General features: G+C 46.0%; 1 protein-coding gene across 10 annotated transcripts in view; it reads left to right on the top strand.

The window, feature by feature from the left end:
• Nucleotides 1–12,651, top strand: part of LOC106613940 (dedicator of cytokinesis protein 1) — a 729,054-nt gene that overhangs the window by 199,599 nt on the left and 516,804 nt on the right. For all 10 annotated transcript variants that reach the window (XM_045701156.1, XM_045701154.1, XM_045701151.1 and 7 more), the window contains one exon: nucleotides 2,297–2,403. In XM_045701156.1, coding sequence (XP_045557112.1) covers nucleotides 2,297–2,403 — 107 coding nt within the window. The remainder of the gene's footprint in view (nucleotides 1–2,296; nucleotides 2,404–12,651) is intronic.

The following is a 12,651-nucleotide window of genomic DNA, read 5'->3' as shown; positions in this document are numbered from 1 at the left end:
GATGTAGTTGTTCTATGTAATACCCATGTTGTTAACAGGATGTAGTTGTTCTATGTAATACCCATGTTGTTAACAGGATGTAGTTGTTCTATGTAATACCCGTGGGTTAGTCATGTCAGTATACTCTAGTCACACACGTACAACATGGGTTGAAGGCTGTATACAGGGAACTGTTGTTAGCCTGAGACAGTCTCTGTCATTACAACAACTATGTTGCACAGTCACTATGACACAACAGCTAAATACTTTACATTCCACCAAACTGACCCTACTGCCTTGAACTAAGGTTAACCACCTCAGTAGAGATGTTACCATGTGACAGCTAAATACAACAGCTAAATACTTTACATTCCACCAAACTGACCCTACTGCCTTGAACTAAGTCTAACCACCTCAGTAGAGATGTTACCATGTGACAGCTAAATACAACAGCTAAATACTTTACATTCCACCAAACTGACCCTACTGCCTTGAACTAAGTCTAACCACCTCAGTAGAGATGTTACCATGTGACAGCTAAATACAACAGCTAAATACTTTACATTCCACCAAACTGACCCTACTGCCTTGAACTAAGGCTAACCACCTCAGTAGAGATGTTACCATGTGACAGCTAAATACAACAGCTAAATACTTTACATTCCACCAAACTGACCCTACTGCCTTGAACTAAGGTTAACCACCTCAGTAGAGATGTTACCATGTGACAGCTAAATACAACAGCTAAATACTTTACATTCCACCAAACTGACCCTACTGCCTTGAACTAAGTCTAACCACCTCAGTAGAGATGTTACCATGTGACAGCTAAATACAACAGCTAAATACTTTACATTCCACCAAACTGACCCTACTGCCTTGAACTAAGTCTAACCACCTCAGTAGAGATGTTACCATGTGACATGGACATAGGATTAAATGAATGACTACAGCCACTGAGCTAATAAAACTCTGCTCCTGTCGGACCTTTCTGTTGTTCTGTTCTTGTCTTGTCCCCCACAGTAAACTGTTCACAGAGTTAATTCTGTTTGTCTTTACAGTAAACTGTTCACAGAGTTCATTCTGTTTGTCTTTACAGTAAACTGTTCACAGAGTTAATTCTGTTTGTCTTTACAGTAAACTGTTCACAGAGTTCATTCTGTTTGTCTTTACAGTAAACTGTTCACAGAGTTAATTCTGTTTGTCTTTACAGTAAACTGTTCACAGAGTTAATTCTGTTTGTCTTTACAGTAAACTGTTCACAGAGTTAATTCTGTTTGTCTTTACAGTAAACTGTTCACAGAGTTAATTCTGTTTGTCTTTACAGTAAACTGTTCACAGAGTTAATTCTGTTTGTCTTTACAGTAAACTGTTCACAGAGTTAATTCTGTTTGTCTTTACAGTAAACTGTTCACAGAGTTAATTCTGTTTGTCTTTACAGTAAACTGTTCACAGAGTTAATTCTGTTTGTCTTTACAGTAAACTGTTCACAGAGTTAATTCTGTTTGTCTTTACAGTAAACTGTTCACAGAGTTAATTCTGTTTGTCTTTACAGTAAACTGTTCACAGAGTTAATTCTGTTTGTCTTTACAGTAAACTGTTCACAGAGTTAATTCTGTTTGTCTTTACAGTAAACTGTTCACAGAGTTAATTCTGTTTGTCTTTACAGTAAACTGTTCACAGAGTTAATTCTGTTTGTCTTTACAGTAAACTGTTCACAGAGTTAATTCTGTTTGTCTTTACAGTAAACTGTTCACAGAGTTAATTCTGTTTGTCTTTACAGTAAACTGTTCACAGAGTTCATTCTGTTTGTCTTTACAGTAAACTGTTCACAGAGTTAATTCTGTTTGTCTTTACAGTAAACTGTTCAGAGTTAATTCTGTTTGTCTTTACAGTAAACTGTTCACCGAGTTAATTCTGTTTGTCTTTACAGTAAACTGTTCACAGAGTTAATTCTGTTTGTCTTTACAGTAAACTGTTCACAGAGTTAATTCTGTTTGTCTTTACAGTAAACTGTTCACAGAGTTCATTCTGTTTGTCTTTACAGTAAACTGTTCACAGAGTTCATTCTGTTTGTCTTTACAGTAAACTGTTCAGAGTTCATTCTGTTTGTCTTTACAGTAAACTGTTCACAGAGTTCATTCTGTTTGTCTTTACAGTAAACTGTTCACAGAGTTCATTCTGTTTGTCTTTACAGTAAACTGTTCAGAGTTCATTCTGTTTGTCTTTACAGTAAACTGTTCAGAGTTCATTCTGTTGTTGTTTGTCTTTACAGTAAAGTGTTCAGAGTTCATTCTGTTGTTGTTTGTCTTTACAGTAAACTGTTCACAGAGTTCATTCTGAAGGTTCCTCTGGGTCGTCTGGTCAAACAGAAGCTACACTGCCTCATCGACATCGTCCACAGTGATCTCTTCACACAGCACGGTAAGTACTTCGCTACTCAGCACCATCTCTGCCAGCCCCACACGCAGTGAGCCAAACAGCCAAGCCCCACACGCCAAGCCCCACATGCAGCGAGCCAAACAGCCAAGCTCCACACGCCAAGCCCCACACGCAGCGAGCCAAACAGCCAAGCTCCACACGCAGCGAGCCAAACAGCCAAGCCCCGCACGCCAAGCCCCACACGCAGCGAGCCAAACAGCCAAGCCCCCGCACGCCAAGCCCCACACGCAGCGAGCCAAACAGCCAAGCTCTGCACGCCAAGCCCCACACGCAGCGAGCCAAACAGCCAAGCTCCACACGCCAAGCCCCACATGCAGCGAGCCAAACAGCCAAGCTCCACACGCAGCGAGCCAAACAGCCAAGCTCCACACGCAGCGAGCCAAACAGCCAAGCTCCACACGCAGCGAGCCAAACAGCCAAGCTCCACACGCAGCGAGCCAAACAGCCAAGCTCCACACGCAGCGAGCCAAACAGCCAAGCTCCACACGCAGCGAGCCAAACAGCCAAGCTCCACACGCAGCGAGCCAAACAGCCAAGCCCCCGCACGCCAAGCCCCACACGCAGCGAGCCAAACAGCCAAGCCCCGCACGCCAAGCCCCACACGCAGCGAGCCAAACAGCCAAGCCCCGCACGCCAAGCCCCACACGCAGCGAGCCAAACAGCCAAGCTCCGCACGCCAAGCCCCACACGCAGCGAGCCAAACAGCCAAGCTCCGCACGCCAAGCCCCACACGCAGCGAGCCAAACAGCCAAGCTCCACACGCCAAGCTCCACACGCAGCGAGCCAAACTGCCAAGCCCCACACGCAGCGAGCCAAACAGCCAAGCCCCGCACGCCAAGCCCCACACGCAGCGAGCCAAACAGCCAAGCTCCACACGCAGCGAGCCAAACAGCCAAGCCCCGCACGCCAAGCCCCACACGCAGCGAGCCAAACAGCCAAGCCCCGCACGCCAAGCCCCACACGCAGCGAGCCAAACAGCCAAGCCCCGCACGCCAAGCCCCACACGCAGCGAGCCAAACAGCCAAGCCCCGCACGCCAAGCCCCACACGCAGCGAGCCAAACAGCCAAGCTCTGCACGCGGAAGCCTCGACCTTGAAGCTCTGCACAGCCAAGCTCCACACGCCAAGCCCCGCACGCCAAGCCCCACACGCCAAGCCCCACACACGATGAAACCCCAACACGCTGGTCTCCAGTGTGCCGTGTTAAGGTGTAACAGGGTTATGTCTGGGTGATGCTGCAGTCAGTCCTGTTGTCTCTGTGTTAGAGAAGACCCCACCACACTAATCCATATTATCTATTCTAGATCACTCTGTCAGCTTGATAGTCTCTCTCTGTTCCTCTCTTCCCCCTTTCTTCTTTCTCTCCGTCTTTCTTCCCCCCTCTCCATTTCTCTCTCCGTATATATCTCTCTTCCCCCCTCTCTCCGTCTCTCTCCATCTCTCTCTTCCCCCCTCTCTCCATCTCTCTTCCCCCCCTCTCTCCATCTCTCTTCCCCCCTCTCTCCATCTCTCTCTTCCCCCCCTCTCTCCATCTCTCTCTCATTTCCCCCCTCTCTCCATCTCTCTTCCCCCCTCTCTCCATCTCTCTTCCCTCCTCTCTCCATCTCTCTTCCCCCTCTCCATCTCTCTCTTCCCCCCTCTCTCCATCTCTCTTCCCCCCTCTCTCCATCTCTCTCTTCCCCCTCTCTCCGTCTCTCTCTCCATCTCTCTCTTCCCCCCTCTCTCCATCTCTCTTCCCCCCTCTCTCCATCTCTCTTCCCCCCTCTCTCCATCTCTCTTCCCTCCTCTCTCCATCTCTCTTCCCCCTCTCCATCTCTCTCTTCCCCCCTCTCTCCATCTCTCTTCCCCCCTCTCTCCATCTCTCTCTTCCCCCCTCTCTCCGTCTCTCTCTCCATCTCTCTCTTCCCCCCTCTCTCCATCTCTCTTCCCCCCTCTCCATCTCTCTCTTCCCCCTCTCTCCATCTCTCTCTTCCCCCCTCTCTCCATCTCTCTCTTCCCCCCTCTCTCCATCTCTCTTCCCCCTCTCTCCATCTCTCTTCCCCCTCTCCATCTCTCTCTTCCCCCCTCTCTCCATCTCTCTTCCCCCCTCTCTCCATCTCTCTCTTCCCCCCTCTCTCCGTCTCTCTCTCCATCTCTCTCTTCCCCCCTCTCTCCATCTCTCTTCCCCCCTCTCTCCATCTCTTCCCCCTCTCCATCTCTCTCTTCCCCCCTCTCTCCATCTCTCTCTTCCCCCCCTCTCTCCATCTCTCTCTTCCCCCCTCTCTCCGTGTCTCTCTCCATCTCGTTCTCCCTCTGTCAGCCACCATGGCAGGTAGTTGAGGAAGGTGTCCCTGTAGTTCTGTGATGTATCATGTCAGGCTGCTCTGTGCTAGAGGGGAGGATTTAAACTCTTCCTTCCTGCCAAGCTGCCCTGAAGGTAATGGATGTTCACCAGAGACGCTGGTCCTCCATACAGCCTACTGTGGTGAGACACGCTAGCCCTGTCTTAGGTCTGTGTGTGTGTGTGTGTGTGTGTGTGTGTGTGTGTGTGTGTGTGTGTGTGTGTGTGTGTGTGTGTGTGTGTGTGTGTGTGTGTGTGTGTGTGTGTGTGTGTGTGTGTGTGTGTGTGTGTGTGCCATGCTAGCCGTGTGTTAGTGTGCTGTCTGATGGACTCTGTCACATTAACTAGTCGTAGTCTGCTGATTGAGGGAAAGCTTTGCTACAGACACCTGGGCCTTTGGGCTCCATGTTAGGAACTAGATTTCACCTCCCCCACACCCAGCCCAATACACACCCAGCCCAATACACACCCAGCCCAATACACACCCAGCCCAATACACACCCAGCCCAATACACACCCAGCCCAATACACACCCAGCCCAATACACACCCAGCCCAATACACACACACACACACACACACATCCCAATACACACCCACCCAGCCCAATACACACACACACACACACACACACACACACACATCCCAATACACACACAGCCCAATACACACCCAGCCCAATACACACACACACACACATCCCAATACACACACCCCAGCCCGATACACACACACACACACACACCCAGCCCAATACACACACACACACACCCAGCCCAATACACACACACACACACACACACACACCCAGCCCAATACACACACACACACACACACCCAGCCCAATACACACACACATCCAGCCCAATACACACCCAGCCCAATACACACCCAGCCCAATACACACCCTGCCCAATACACACACAGCCCAATACACACACATCCCAATACACACCCAGCCCAATACACACACACACATCCCTACACACACACATCCCAATACACACACATCCTAACACACACACATACACACGCACACAGCCCAATACATACACACGCACACAGCCCAATACACACACACACACAGCCCAATACACACACACACAGCCCAATACACACACCTTAGCAGTTAGACAAAGTGAGAAGTGCTCAGCTGAGAGTGAGAAATCCAGTGGTAGTTCAGTGTGGGTGGTTAAGGACAGACACACTGACTGCCCAAAGCACTGGTCTAATGTAGATGGATGAGAGAAAGAACAGCTGGCTCTTTCTATGGGAACTCTCTCTGTGTGCTTTCTACTGACCTCTAAACCAATTACAAATGACAGGAAATGACACCACGAAACAGGCCTCTAGCTTCGACTCCAAGGGAGAGCCGAAATGGTTTCCAATGGATACATAACAACACATTTAGGAGTATCAGGATTCCTTTAGTACCAGATAAAACCCTATAACCCCATTATAACCCTATAACCCCATTATAACCCTATAACCCCATTATAACCCTATTACCCCATTATAACCCTACTCCCCATTATAACCCCATTATAACCCTATTCCCCCATATAACCCCAATCCCTCTTTTTAACCCCATTCCCCCATTATAACTCAGTTATAACCCTATACCCCATTCCCCCATTAGGACCCTATTCCCCCATTTTTATCTCTGTTATAACCCCATTATAACCCCATTATGCCCCCCATTATAACCCTATGCCCCCCATTATAACCCCATTCCCCCATTATAACCCTATATCCCTATTATAACCCTATTCCCCCGTTATAACCCCGTTAGAACAATATTCCCCTGCTAGTCTATGGGCCAACCCTCTAGTCTAATATATTGAACCATAGTGAATATGGGCCAACCCTCTAGTCTAATATGGGCGAACCCTCTAGTCTAATATGGACCAACCCTCTAGTCTAATATATTAAAACGTAGTGAATATGGGCCAACCCTCTAGTCCAGTATACTTAACCATAGTGAATATGGGCCAACCCTCTAGTCTAGTATACTTAACCATAGTGAATATGGGCCAACCCTCTAGTCTAGTATACTTAACCATAGTGAATATGGGCCAACCCTCTAGTCTAGTATACTTAACCATAGTGAATATGGGCCAACCCTCTAGTCTAGTATACTTAACCATAGTGAATATGGGCCAACCCTCTAGTCTAATATGGACCAACCCTCTAGTCTAATATATTCAACCGTAGTGAATATGGACCAATCCTCTAATCTAATATGGACCAACCCTCTAGTCTGATATGGGCCAACCCTCTAGTCTGATATGGGCCAACCCTCTAGTCTGATATGGGCCAACCCTCTAGTCTAATATGGGCCAACCCTCTAGTCTAATATATTAAACCATAGTGAATATGGGCCAACCCTGTAGTCTAATATGGGCCAACCCTCTAGTCTGATATGGGCCAACCCTGTAGTCTAATATATTGAACCATAGTGAATATGGGCCAACCCTCTAGTCTAGTATGGGCCAACTCTGTAGTCTAATATGGGCCAACTCTGTAGTCTAATATGGGCCAACCCTGTAGTCTAATATGGGCCAACCCTCTAGTCTGATATGGGCCAACCCTCTAGTCTAATATATTGAACCATAGTGAATATGGGCCAACCCTCTAGTCTAGTATGGGTCAACCCTCTAGTCTATTATGGGCCAACCCTCTAGTCTGATATGGGCCAACCCTCTAGTCTAATATGGGCCAACCCTCTAGTCTGATATGGGCCAACCCTCTAGTCTAATATGGGCCAACCCTCTAGTCTAATATGGGCCAACCCTCTAGTCTAATATGGGCCAACCCTCTAGTCTAATATGGGCCAACCCTCTAGTCTAATATGGGCCAACCCTCTAGTCTAATATGGGCCAACCCTCTAGTCTAGTATGGACCAATCCTCTAGTCTAATATTAACCAATCCTCTAGTTTAGTATGGGCCAATCCTCTAGTCTAATATATTAAACCATAGTGAATATGGACCAATCCTCTAGTCTAATATATTAAACCATAGTGAATATGGACCAACCCTCTAGTCTAATATATTAAACCATAGTGAATATGGACCAACCCTCTAGTCTAATGTGGACCAACCCTCTAGTCTAATGTGGACCAACCCTCTAGTCTAATATGGACCAACCCTCTAGTCTAATATGGACCAATCCTCTAGTCTAATGTGGACCAACCCTCTAGTCTAATATGGACCAACCCTCTAGTCTAATATGGGCCAACCCTCTAGTCTAATATGGGCCAACCCTCTAGTCTAGTATGGGCCAACCCTCTAGTCTAGTATGGACCAATCCTCTAGTCTAATATGGACCAACCCTCTAGTCTAATGTGGACCAACCCTCTAGTCTAATATGGACCAACCCTCTAGTCTAATATGGACCAACCCTCTAGTCTAATATGGACCAATCCTCTAGTCTAATATGGACCAACCCTCTAGTCTAGTATGGGCCAACCCTCTAGTCTAATATATTAAACCATAGTGAATATGGACCAACCCTCTAGTCTAATATGGACCAACCCTCTAGTCTAATATGGACCAACCCTCTAGTCTAATATGGGCCAACCCTCTAGTCTAATATATTAAACCATAGTGAATATGGACCAACCCTCTAGTCTAATATGGACCAACCCTCTAGTCTAATATGGACCAACCCTCTAGTCTAATATGGACCAACCCTCTAGTCTAATATGGGCCAACCCTCTAGTCTAATATGGACCAACCCTCTAGTCTAGTATGGGCCAACCCTCTAGTCTAATATATTAAACCATAGTGAATATGGACCAACCCTCTAGTCTAATATGGACCAACCCTCTAGTCTAATATGGACCAACCCTCTAGTCTAATATGGGCCAACCCTCTAGTCTAATATATTAAACCATAGTGAATATGGACCAACCCTCTAGTCTAATATGGACCAACCCTCTAGTCTAATATGGACCAACCCTCTAGTCTAATATGGACCAACCCTCTAGTCTAATATGGACCAACCCTCTAGTCTAATATGGACCAACCCTCTAGTCTAATATGGACCAACCCTCTAGTCTAATATGGACCAACCCTCTAGTCTAATATGGACCAACCCTCTAGTCTAATATGGACCAACCCTCTAGTCTAATATGGACCAAACCTCTAGTCTAATATGGACCAACCCTCTAGTCTAATATGGACCAACCCTCTAGTCTAATATGGACCAAACCTCTAGTCTAATATGGACCAACCCTCTAGTCTAATATGGACCAACCCTCTAGTCTAATATGGACCAACCCTCTAGTCTAATATGGACCAACCCTCTAGTCTAATATGGGCCAACCCTCTAGTCTAATATATTAAACTCTAACGAACATGGACCAACCCCAACCCGCTGGTCTAGTCTATTGAACCTTAGCCAGCCACTCCATGCAACAATGTGGATGGTCTGTCATTTCTGAAGTGCCTCTGTGTTTTTATCCCACGCAAATAGATTAATTTGTACTGTTCATCTGGCTATGTGGGAGGACTAGAAAGCTTGTCTCTGTGTGGGTCTGAGTGTTCTTCTGTGTGTGTGAGAGGGTGAGTGTTTGTGTGTTTGCTTTTGTGTATGTTTCCCATGGAGGGAGGGAGAGGGGAGGGAGGGAGAGGGGAGGGAGGGAGGGGAGGGAGGGAGGGAATTTCTGCACTGGAAAGACATGGTAATAAACACTGTAGACAATGAGCCAGAGTCCCTCAGATTGGAGCTTTTTATTTGGTGTTTCAGCATCAGGAAGATTACTCACCGGTGTCCCCTAAGCTTTTGACTGACAGCACATGGCTTAGCTTTCTGCCCTGTACACCACAGATGGAACCACAATGTCAATAAATGAAATGTATTTATAAAGCCCTTTTTTAAAAACATTTTACATCAGCAGATGTTACAAAGTACTTATACAGAAACCCAGCCTAAAACCCTAAACAGCAAGCAACGCAGATGTAGAATCATTAAAGGGGCAATCGACATTTCAAACAATTACAACGTTTGGGTTTTATAGCTGAGGGGTGGTGGGGCTGGAGAAATGTAACCACTGTCATAGACAGAGCTATGGATACAAGGACTGACCATCCATCATATCAACATTATAGTTTAACCATGTTTTCAGAAACAGTGTTTGTTTACCGTTATATTGTTTACAAACAAATGACTAAAACAAGCGGTTGATCTTCAAGGTTTTCCTAGTGGATCACCAAACAAGGTTTTCCTAGTGGATCACCAAACAAGGTTTTCCTAGTGGATCACCAAACAAGGTTTTCCTAGTGGATCACCAAACAAGGTTTTCCTAGTGGATCACCAAACAAGGTTTTCCTAGTGGATCACCAAACAAGGTTTTCCTAGTGGATCACCAAACAAGGTTTTCCTAGTGGATCACCAAACAAGGTTTTCCTAGTGGATCACCAAACAAGGTTTTCCTAGTGGATCACCAAACAAGGTTTTCCTAGTGGATCACCAAACAAGGTTTTCCTAGTGGATCACCAAACAAGGTTTCCCTAGTGGATCACCAAACAAGGTTTTCCTAGTGGATCACCAAACAAGGTTTTCCTAGTGGATCACCAAACAAGGTTTTCCTAGTGGATCACCAAACAAGGTTTTCCCTAGTGGATCACCAAACAAGGTTTCCCTAGTGGATCACCAAACAAGGTTTCCCTAGTGGATCACCAAACAAGGTTTTCCTAGTGGATCACCAAACAAGGTTTTCCTAGTGGATCACCAAACAAGGTTTCCCTAGTGGATCACCAAACAAGGTTTCCCTAGTGGATCACCAAACAAGGTTTCCCTAGTGGATCACCAAACAAGGTTTCCCTAGTGGATCACCAAACAAGGTTTTCCTAGTGGATCACCAAACATTTCTGGAGAAAACACACAAAGACCTGTGTTCCTAATATTTCATTTATTCAGAAGCCCTGTTGGCGGTAGGTGTACCTGATTCAGAAGCCCTGTTGGCGGTAGGTGTACCTGATTCAGAAGCCCTGTTGGCGGTAGGTGTACCTGATTCAGAAGCCCTGTTGGCGGTAGGTGTACCTGATTCAGAAGCCCTGTTGGCGGTAGGTGTACCTGATTCAGAAGCCCTGTTGGCGGTAGGTGTACCTGATTCAGAAGCCCTGTTGGCGGTAGTCACACTTGATTCAGAAGCCCTGTTGGCGGTAGTCACACTTGATTCAGAAGCCCTGTTGGCGGTAGTCACACTTGATTCAGAAGCCCTGTTGGCGGTAGTTACACTTGATTCAGAAGCCCTATTGGCGGTAGTCACACTTGATTCAGAAGCCCTGTTGGCGGTAGTCACACTTGATTCAGAAGCCCTGTTGGCGGTAGTCACACTTGATTCAGAAGCCCTGTTGGCGGTAGTCACACTTGATTCAGAAGCCCTGTTGGCGGTAGTCACACTTGATTCAGAAGCCCTGTTGGCGGTAGTTACACTTGATTCGGAAGCCCTGTTGGCGGTAGTTACACTTGATTCGGAAGCCCTGTTGGCGGTAGTTACACTTGATTCGGAAGCCCTGTTGGCGGTAGTTACACTTGATTTGGAAGCCCTGTTGGCGGTAGTTACACTTGATTCGGAAGCCCTGTTGGCGGTAGGTGTACTTGATTCAGAAGCCCTGTTGGCAGTAGTTACACTTGATTCAGAAGCCCTGTTGGCGGTAGTTACACTTGATTCAGAAGCCCTGTTGGCAGTAGTTACACTTGATTCAGAAGCCCTGTGGACCAAAATGTTCCCATTTTGAACCATTTCATTTGTCTGAACAGTCGAACTCCACCTCTCCAGTGGACCAGGAGTGTTGTGGCTAATTGAAGTGCTCCTCCTGCGCTGGCCAATCAGATAGCTCAAATCACAGCGCCTACTGCTTCCACGACCCCACAGCAAAGTTTGATACCTTTAAAACCGTGACCAGAGAGAGACTGTCAAGGACCACAGTAAAGTTTGATACCTTTAACCTTTAAAACCGTGACCAGAGAGAGACTGTCAAAGACCACAGTAAAGTTTGATACCTTTAACCTCTATGGGCCCCTACTCAACAGCCAGTTGAATCCTGTGGCGCGTTATTCAAATCCTTAGATATGCTATTACTTCAATTTTTAAAAAATATGACTATTTTACACCATTTTAAAGATAAGACTCTCGTTAATCTAACCACACTGTCCGATTTCAAAAAGGCTTTACAACGAAAGCAAAACATTAGATTATGTCAGCAGAGTACCGAGCCAGAAATAATCAGACACCCATTTTTCAAGCTAGCATATAATGTCACATAAACCCAAACCACAGCTAAATGTAGCACTAACCTTTGATGATCTTCATCAGATGACAACCCTAGGACATTATGTTATACAATACATGCATGTTTTGTTCAATCAAGTTCATATTTATATCAAAAACCAGCTTTTTACCTTAGCATGTGACTAGCATGTGACTAGCATTCCCACCGAACACTGCCGGTGAATTTACTAAATTACTCACGATAAACGTTCACAAAAAGCATAACAATTATTTTAAGAATTATAGATACAGAACTCCTCTATGCACTCGATATGTCCGATTTTAAAATAGCTTTTCGGTGAAAGCACATTTTGCAATATTCTCAGTAGATAGCCCGGCATCACAGGGCTAGCTATTTAGACACCCAGCAGGTTTAGCACTCATCAAAGTCAGATTTACTATAAGAAAAATTTCTTACCTTTGTTGTCTTCGTCAGAATGCACTCCCAGGACTTCTACTTCAATAACAAATGTTGGTTTGGTCCAAAATAATCCATCGTTATATCCAAACAGCGGCGTTTTGTTCGTGCGTTCTAGACACTATCCTAAAGGCTAAATAAGGGTGACGAGCATGGCGCAATTCGTGACAAAAGAATTCTAAATATTCCATTACCGTACTTTCGAAGCATGTC

Source organism: Salmo salar, chromosome ssa18, assembly GCF_905237065.1.
Source record: "Salmo salar chromosome ssa18, Ssal_v3.1, whole genome shotgun sequence".
Lineage (NCBI taxonomy): Eukaryota > Metazoa > Chordata > Actinopteri > Salmoniformes > Salmonidae > Salmo > Salmo salar.
This window is presented reverse-complemented; position numbering and strand designations above follow the sequence as displayed.